The sequence below is a fragment of the Borostomias antarcticus genome (assembly GCF_949987555.1).
Source record: "Borostomias antarcticus genome assembly, chromosome: 11".
NCBI lineage: Eukaryota > Metazoa > Chordata > Actinopteri > Stomiiformes > Stomiidae > Borostomias > Borostomias antarcticus.
Window position 1 is genome coordinate 22,263,877 of NC_140244.1, and position 10,000 is coordinate 22,273,876.

General features: G+C 47.1%; 1 protein-coding gene across 1 annotated transcript in view; it reads left to right on the forward strand.

The window, feature by feature from the left end:
• The window catches only part of LOC311315495 (cadherin-4-like), a gene marked incomplete at both ends in the record, with an annotated part of 270,228 nt that overhangs the window by 236,064 nt on the left and 24,164 nt on the right, over nt 1–10,000 (forward strand). The window contains one exon of the mRNA XM_084446164.1: nt 476–613. Within this exon, the coding sequence (XP_084302290.1) occupies nt 476–613 (138 nt within the window). The remainder of the gene's footprint in view (nt 1–475; nt 614–10,000) is intronic.

Below are 10,000 nucleotides of genomic sequence, written 5' to 3' on the forward strand. Positions count from 1 at the left end.
CCCCCCGTCCCCCCCCCCCCCCGTCCCCCAGCCCCCCTGCAACACCATTAACTACACATCTGGAACGACAGGCATGAGATGGGTTCACACACGTGCGCGCGCACGCACATGCACGCACCAAGACCCCCCCGGGTTAACTTCAGAACTTAGGTATCCACAGGTATCCATAAAATATATTCACTTCCATTAAAATCTATGTTCTTAAATCTCTTATGTATTGGCTGGAGGTAGATCCATTTAAGGAACAGATTTGATTTTTGCACCTCTTTTGCGGCTCTACAGATCATTTCAGCACCATGGACAGCTCTCCCTAGTGACACAGTCTCCGCTTTCCACGGGAGACACCAGGCATCTTTCTTTCAGGACCTTGGAGAGAGCTTAGAGAGCGGTTTCTCCTCACAGCAGCGGTTCCTTGTCTGTACTCGCGCGGTCCGGCTGTGTTGACCGCCTGCCTCTCTGTCTCCTCTCTCCACAGAAAGTGTCACAGTACAGTATCATCGTCCAGGCCACCGACATGGAGGGCAACCTGAACTTCGGTCTGTCCAACACGGCCACCGCCATCATCACGGTCACCGACATCAACGACAACCCCCCGGAGCTCACCTCCAGAACCGTGAGTACACGAGGAGGAGGAGGAGGAGGGAGGAGGAGGAGGAGGAGGAGGAGGAGGAGGGAGGGAGGGGGGGGCAGGAGGTTGATAGGCCTCTAGTTGCAAGACACACAGGAATGTACACATGATCTCTCACTCGCTCTCCCTTCCAGTACACACACACACACACACACACACACACACACACCTTCAGATTAATGTTTAACCTACATCGTGGAATTTCATCAGCGGAAGAAAACGATGATGATGATGACTGTCGTCATGGTAATGACCAGTAGGAGGATGATTACACCTGGGACAGCTGTTCGCGCAGGCGGAGAGGAAAAACCAAGACAAGAACAAAGTGACATCATACATTACTGAAAGGGTACCAGAGGTAGAAAGAGAGAGAGAGAGAGAGAGAGAGAGAGAGAGAGAGAGAGAGAGAGAGTGAGTGAGTGAGTGAGTGAGTGAGTGAGTGAGTGAGTGTGAGAGAGAGAGAGAGAGAGAGAGAGAGAGAGAGAGAGAGAGAGAAAGGGAAGCTAAAGATGTGCGCCTCATGCTCATGCATCTGTTTAGTTTTCAGCAGATGCTCCCTTGCTTGTTTATGTGTGTGTGTGTGCGTTTGTGTGTGTTTGTGTGTGTGTGAATGTGTGTGTGTGTGTGTGTGAGTGTGCGCGTTTGTCTGTGTGTATGTGTGCATTATGTGTGTGTGTGTGTGCGCCTGTGAGCGTGTTTGTGTGTATGTGTGTGTGTGTGCGTGTGTGCGTGTGTGTATGTGTGTGTGTGTGTGTGTGTGCGTGTTTGTCTGTGTGTGTGTGTGTGTGTGTGTGTGTGTGTGTGTGTGTGTGTGTGCATGCGTGTCTACACAAAGCTGTGTGTCTCATTAACCCAGTGTTAGTCATTAAGGTGTGCTGAGGCCTCCCCAGCCCCAGGGGGCGATCTGGTCTGATTAATTTAGCTGTTTAGAGGAGCTGCGCTGCCACAGGAAACAGCTTACCCAGGTGGAGCGCCTCTCGGCACAATCATTAGGTGCCCAGCGAGAGGGTCAGGAGGAAAGATGGGGGACAACGAGGGAAGGACAGAAAGCCACGATAATAGGGAGGCTTCAACTGTGTGTGTGTGTGTGTGTGTGTGTGTGTGTGTGTGTGTGTGTGTGTGTGTGTGTGTGTGTGTGTGACAAAGACACAGAGAGAGAGGGGTGGGGGGTAGAGGAATAGAGATAGAGGGGAGAGAGAGTGAGTGGGAGAAAGAAAGAAAGAAAGAAAGAAAGAAAGAAAGAAAGAAAGAAAGAAAGAAAGAAAGAAAGAAAGAAAGAAAGAAAGAAAGAAAGAAAGAAAGAAAGAAAGAAAGAAAGAAAGAAAGAAAGAAAGAAAGAAAGAAAGTAAGAAAGAGTTGCCAATTAGAGTAGATTTCAGTTCTCACTGAATACTGGTCATTCACACAGCTCATCAACTTTTTGGTAATATAATGGTGAAGGAAATCAGTTTTTTATTTAGAATAGAATAGACTAGAACAGAATAGGAAAGAATACAATAGAAAGTTCATTTGGCATGTGGAACAGGTAAAGTAAGGGTACAGGTAAATTGGAATTATTGTAATCGCTTGTCCTTACAGTATCTTATCAGTGCTAATCAGTTCCTCATTCCAGTCCCGGGTACTCAGATAGACACTTCCCAAGCTAGACAGTTCCCAAACTGGCAATTTACTATCCTATCCATCTTCCATCAGTCTACAGTATAACTTCCATCCTCGTCTACTTATCCCATCCGATCATTGATGACTGTCTGTGTCCATGATGTAGGTAGTGCAATTAAATAACGTTTGAAAGTACTGTTCAATTGTTCGAGTGTTGTCAGGTGTTGGTCCAAGTGTACAGTAGTGCAGAGTATGTTGTCTATTGTATATACAAAGTGCAAGGTGCACAAAGTGTCAAGTGATCAGTTGTCTATTTAGACAATAGGAATTTCCCTTGGTGCATGTTAATAAACATAGTGAGGCAGGACAGTGAGGAATACAATGTGAAAGTGATACAATGTACAGTATAATAGCCTATAGTCTGCAAAAATGTAGGCTATAAAATACACAGGCTGTCAAGCTCAAGCCCAAACTACAATCTAAAGAGGGTGGAGCACCGGACTCCACCGGTCATATTTAGTAGCATCAGTAAGATGCATGATGATAGCTGCTCATTCAGGGAACGCTGTATCTGGAGAAGGGGGCACAGTTGGACCTGGCACATCGGGAATATTATTGAAAAGACAGCAATCTAACTTTGTACAATAATGAAAACAATTATTAAATGATATTACAAATTATACAAGTATTGCAATCCTATAATGTTATACAACTATAGAAGTAAACACAATCACAATTGATTTTAAATGAACATGTCTTTTGCTCAAATATGTCCGTACTCCTGTAGCCTACTAAACACTGCTCTTGTCCAATTTGTCCACTGTCTCCCAAGCTCAAAAAACAGTGGATACATTTTATTTTTGATGGCAATATTCCCTGCTGAAATTGGCAAAACACTGACAGTGTGTGCTAGCAATTTTTTGCCCGATTGCTTTTCCAACCTTGGTCAGAACAATGCATGATTTTCAGATAAACACTTTCTAACTGATCAAGTAATACCATCTGGAAATTATGCAGAAACTGTAAGTAATTATGCTGTGTTTGTTTGCATATAGTAATGCTAGCTAGCTAACACAAACAAACTCCCCTTTTGCCTCAACCCGGATGCTCGTCTCATCATATGTTAGAGTAACATTAGTGGAATGAAATTGGTAGACTTCTAGTTCATCGAGCAGTCATTAAAAATGATCAAATGTTAAGAAGTGGACATCATTGGATTCCCCCCGGCCTACAGAATCTAGCTTCCATTGTTTGTAGTCGAATGGTGTCATATAGACTGGTGGTGTCTAGCTAGCGAATGTAGCTAGTGGTAACAGCATGCAACTGTGGAGATAATAACATGGGCACTAACACTATCATGTTAAATCAGGGAGAGAGGACAGTGAAATTTGTCACAGTGGCATCAAGTGTGGATGGTCCAGGCTAGCCAGCTATATTTGAGGTAGCATAACGCCGTCAATAGCCCTCATTCTCTAGCCTGCTGACTTGCTCATTAGCTGAGCTCATTTGCATATGAAAAAGCGCTCAATCCACTCAATCTGATCTCGTGGTCAACGGAGGGGTATAGAGGCATGCTAGAACGCTTATTCTCAGTGGTATTTTCCACAGAAATACTCAAAGACATGTTTTGTGGACCAAAGAGAAACTGTCAAACTGTCAAAAATGAGCATAATAGGACACCTTTAACCTCATTTGTGAATGAGGCCCATCGTCGGTGAGAGTGAGTGGAACTGAACGTAGCGACTCTTTCTCTGTCTGCTCCACCGCGCACAGGCACGCGTTCGCACCGGCGCTCCGTAGACGAGCACCTCCGGTTCCGGAGGCCCCCGTGGGCAGATCGTGGGCTTCGCCCCGGCCTCCCTGATTACAGCTGCACTGACAGACCCAGCGGCGGGGCTGACACATAGCCGGAGAGAGAGCTAGCATTAGCATTCACCCGGGGGTCCATTAATATCCTTATGGTGATGAGTTAGCATCGGCGATAAGCATGTGTCAGCCATAGAGCTCGTTACCGAGCTCATTATAGGTCAGGAGAGGGAAAGGAGAAGAGAGGCTTCGCTACACTGGGGAAGACGGGAGAGGAGAGGCGCGGGGATGGATGGAGGGAACAGGGGAGAGAGAGAGGGGAAGGTTACAAAGATGTACTCCAGTGTCGAGGAGAGTCGTTGCCTTTAATAAATCCCCTCTCTGCAGCCAACGCCATCCTGCTCTCCGACTGGCTGTGCGGTTGATATTGATGATGTTGGTCAGTAGGAGATGGAGTGTCCTCTGCTGTGTTTAACTGCATTTCAGTCATCCTCCCCGATGAGGCTAAATGCTTCCCTAGGTATTAATGATGATGACGATGAGCGCTGGCGTCTGCTGGGTCCGGGAACCAGGTCAGACAGAACCAGCGACACATTTGTGGGGCGGTGCATTTTCAAAGCATGCCCTGACGGGAGGTTTTTAGGCACCAGAAGGACTCAGAGGACTGCCGTTTTTATAACAACAACAAAAAATATACAGGGTACACTACAGTAGCCTAGGCCTATTCTTGCTACTGATGCTTTAACACATCAGCAAAGGCCAATAATTTGAGTGAATGAGTGAGAGAAAGAGAGAGAGAGGAGGGCAATATTTAGGCCGACACAACCAAGCTTTAGGGACACACTAAATAAACGACAGATCCATTCTATGACAACATTACGACAACAATGGCCAAGCACCACAAAGGAACAGCAGGATGATGAAATACAGTACTGTACTACAGTATTTGGCGTTTGCCTGAATAAACTTTATGACTATACTGTCTATTCTGTGAGTGGCGGCTCTTTACTTCATCTACTACATCCCCCTATGTCTATTCTTAAACCAAGAGTTGTGCACTTTACCTTCAAGTTACACTTTACCTTACACTACAGCCTGCTACCCTACTATACTAATCAGTGTTACTATTAAACCGCCGCTCCAGAAATCTTCCCACTGCTACTGTATTATACAGTACAGTAGTCTACCTGACAATAAACTATAGCATAATGCTCTTATTTGATGATACCAAAGTGGACCTGTGCATGCCGCTTGCTTTTCCAAGCGCCTGCTGTTGCTTTTTCAAGTTCACGGACGCGCTCTCGAATGTTGACTAGAGCGCTGGACAGTGGGAATTGACGGTCACATGCAGTGCAAAAGCATTATGTATCTGAGGGTTTTCCTTTTCCAAGTGTACATCCAACACATTACCACATGTTAGAGAGCTCGGTAGCTCTTTGTGGATGAGGATTACATTAACGGATCCTCATTCCCATCATTTCATGACACAAACTTGTAATTAATCACAAAAAGCCTACCTTATCTTGTAACCTAACCCCGTTTAATCCACTTCATTTAGGATAAGTAGATGCCTCTCCCATGCTGTTTTGCAAGTTATTGTTCATCCAAATCTTGCAATGTTATGCATGCAGCCTGTTAAAGTTAGTTCCTCCAAGTCCCGGTGTAACGTTACTCCACAGCGATGATTTTGAGTGCACTGAAATAAACATGGACTTTGTTTCCCTCAGAGACAGTATACACAGCTGATGCCTCGTCTCTGATTCATTATACTCCACCATCCCAGCAATCAATCATTTGAGCTGGTCCTGAAATTGTAGTTGTGTGAAATGTTTCAACAAATATTCTAGATATCTATTTTCCATGTTGATCACTGCCAGAAGCTAGACGGATAGATAATGGGGATAAGATGATTATGATTGACAGATGCACGGCGGGACTGTCATGACAAGATCTGATTGGATAACCTATTCCAATGTTAAAATCTCTATGGGATTTCAAATGTAAGACGCTTCATAGCTAGCTGCCCCTACGTCAATGTCATTTTATTTATATAGCATCATTTATACAAATCAATGTAGCACATGGATAAAAGCATAAATCATGTAAACAGTGAACATATTTAACAGAAATGATTGAAGTAAAATAATTTAAAATGTAAAGATACTGTAAAATAGAATTTAAAAAATGCTCCTTGCTCTAGGAACAATCAAAAGCTCAGTGCCAGAGAACCTGAGGGACCTACTAGGTGTATATTTTAAAAGCACATCTGATATGTATTTAGGTTCTTGATTATGTATGGATTCATAAACTAATATAAACTATAAAAAAATCTTGAAATCAATTTTTAACTGACAGGTAACCAGTGCAGTTATTTTAAAACTGGTGTGATGTGAACCCTCCTTTGTAAAGACACGTGCTGCAGCATTTTGAATCAGTTGGAGTTCTTTTTTTTGGTAGGCCAGACAGGATAGAGTTACAATAGTGATTGTAAGTGATCAATGCTTCAGTTTTGTCCTGGTTTAACTGGAGGAAGTTCTGTGACATCCACACATTAACGTCAACAATACATCTGATCAAACGGTCAAATTGTGTTAGGTGTGATGAGTAAGGGATCCAAGGGGCACAGCAATGGAGGAGTGAGATGAACAGTTCAAGCCCGGAGGGGCGATTTAATAGAACCCAGGAGGGGAGCCTCAAAAGGTTGCCACAAAAATAACAGGGATGAAAAGATTGATGCCACAAACACTGCCACTTAATAATAAAAATGCCCTAGCACTCGAGAGAGAGAGCTGTAGAGGGTTGGAGGTGGAGTTGGCGCAGGCTGGCACGGCGCTGCGGAGGGGGTCCAGGGTTCTGGAGAGACGAGGAGGACAAAGGTGGGTAAGTATTAATGGTCACAGGCGAAAAGACCACGAGCAAAAAGTTAGGCACGGCAACAGTGAGTGTAAAGTTAGCAGGCGAGAGAAAAGCACTACAAATTACAAAGGGCAAAAATGTAGGCTAGGGCTATACTGTACTTTACCACACGTAAGGCTAAGATCTGGCAAAGAATGAAGCGCAGACCAGGATCTTGTGGGGGCTGCAGGTGATTGCAGACGAGGATCAGGTGTGGTGATGAGGGATTAGGAACAGGTGAGCAGAGCCGCGGACGCGTCACCGCCGGAGAAGGAGACTCCAAGCCAACATCAGAGTCCGACTCCAAGCCAGAGAGCTGAGTGGAACTGGAGGGGTTAACCGAAAGGGTGGAGTCAGCAGGAGACGGGGAACGAGAGCGGCCGGTGGCCGGGGGAAACTCCGGGGAAATGGAGCGCCGTACGCCCGGTCTGAGGCGTCGCGCAGATGAGCGCGTAGAGGAGAGGAGAGAGATGGACTTGAAGGCGAGGAGGGGCGTGTCGTAACAGATTGAGCTGTAGTCGGGTGGGTGTCACAGAAATGTAGAGCGGGGTGTCATCAGCATAGCTATGGTAACTAATGTTGTTCCTACTCATGACATCACGTAGGGGTAACGTACAGACTGAAAAGTAAGGGCCCTAGAATTGATCCTTGTGGGACCCCACATGTCATCTCAGTGTTTTTTGAGCTGCGGTCACCAAGGGTGACTAAAAAACTCTCGGCCAGTTAAATACATCCTGAACCAGTCAAGGACAGGTCAAGAGATGCCGACTCAGTTTTCCAGTCTTCTAATAAGGATATTATGGTATATTCTGTCAAACACTGCACTTAGGCCCAGGAGGACAAGGACAGAGAGCTTTTTAGATTCAGCATTGGTCCTGATAACCTTGACCAGTAGTCTCTGTGCTACTGTATGATGCAGGCGAAAACCTGACTGAAAAATGTCCAGGATACAATTTGCAGCTAGGAAATCATTAAGCTGTTTGAATACACATTTTTCTAGAATTTTACTTAAAAAGGGGAGGTTTGAGATTGGTCTTAAATTGCTGAGGCCTCAGGAGTCTAAGTTGTTTTTCTTCAGAATGGGTTTTACCAGGGCTGGGGGGGGGCTGTAGGGGGGGTGGGCTGTAGGGAGGGTGGTGGGCTGTAGGGGGGGGGGGGGGGGGCTGTAGGGGCTGTGGGGGGCTGTAGGGGGGGTGGTGGTCTGTAGGGGGGGTGGGCTGTAGGGGGGGTGGTGGTCTGTAGAGGGGGTGGTGGTCTGTATAGGGGGGTGGTGGTCTGTAGAGGGGGTGGTGGTCTGTAGAGGGAATGGTGGTCTGTAGGGTGGGGAGCTGTAAGGGGGGTGGGCTGTAGGGGGGGGCTGTAGGGGGGGTGGTGGTCTGTAGGGTGGTGGGCTGTGGGGGGGGTGGTGGTCTGTAGGGTGGGTGGTGGTCTGTAGAGGGCGTGGTGGTCTGTAGGGGGGGTGGTGGTCTGTAGAGGGGGTGGTGGTCTGTAGGGGGGGTGGTGGTCTGTAGACGGGGTGGTGGTCTGTAGGGGGGGTGGTGGTCTGTAGAGGGGGTGGTGGTCTGTAGGGTGGGGAGCTGTAAGGGGGGTGGGCTGTAGGGGGGGTGGTGGTCTGTAGGGTGGTGGGCTGTGGGGGGGGGGGGGGCTGTAGGGTGGGTGGTGGTCTGTAGAGGGCGTGGTGGTCTGTAGGGGGGGGGGGGGGGGGGCTTTAAGGGGGGTTGGCTGTAGGGGCTGTGCTCTACAGAGACGCCTCGTCATCCGACGTCCATAAATCAGCCTGCTGGGCAGAACGCTCCATAAAAGCGAATTTGTACAGCCACTCAAGCTCGTTATGCAAATGTTTAGTGTTTCCTGTACAGACCATGAATCACGCAAAGTGTCCCAGAAACAGTTCCCAAAAGTTTAGGGAATTCTCTTTAATGTTGGAGATTAATATTTCATCAAACCTACAGTAGCAAAAAGTGGCCCATTTTTCACAGAGGCAGTGGCTGTAGTGTTTATGAATGTGAAGGGGCTGAGTACTTAGCCTGTACAGCATGTACAGTATGTGTGTGTGCGTGCGTGTGTGCATATGTTTGTGTGTGATAGAGAAATAGTTTGCTTATTGTGTTTGGGTGGTGGAGGTGGGACCCAAATACAGAATGGAGGTAGGAGCGCAGGTTCGAAGGTTTAATAAAGAAAAGGTCAAAAATACAAGAACACAGGAGCAATGCACTAACACTGACAATGAACCGACACAGGGCATGAAGGCATATACACTCTGGGAGAACAATCAAGGAGCAGCATACAGATGTGCAACAAGACATAATGAGACAAAGTGGCATACAATCACCCAGACAAGCACATGGAGGGATTCCAAACAAGACAACAACACAGGGACAGAGGCAACTAGGAAACAAGGGGGCAGGGACCCAGGCTGGGACCTGGGAATGGGACTGGGCAAGAAGCTAGGGGAAACCAGAAGGGGGAGCCAGAGAGACCCAGAGAACTCAAGGAGACTAAAGGGGACTAGAACTAGGGACCCGGAACAAGAGAGGGGAGCTGAGAAACACAAGGAGGGACTGACTGAGACTAGAGGACTAGACAGACTAGAGGAGTAGAGGACTAGAGGGACTAGAGGGACTAGAGGGACTAGAGGACTAGAGGGACTAGAGGGACTAGAGGACTAGAGGACTAGAGGACTAGAGGGACTAGAGGGACTAGAGGGACTAGAGGACTAGAGGGACTAGAGGAGTAGATGGAGTAGAGGACTAGAGAGACTAGAGGACTAGAGGACTAGAGGGAGTAGAGGACTAGAGAACTAGGACAGGGAGTAGAGGACTAGAACAGGACCGAGAGGACTAGAGGACTAGAGGACTAGAGAGACTAGAGGACTAGAGGACTAGAGGGAGTAGAGGACTAGAGAACTAGGACAGGGAGTAGAGGACTAGGACAGGAACTAGAGGACTAGAGGGAGTAGAGGACTAGAGGACTAGGACAGGGAGTAGAGGACTAGAGAGAGTAGATGACTAGAGGACTAGAGGGAGTAGAGCACTAGAGGGACTAGAGGACTAGAGGACTAGAGGAGTAGAG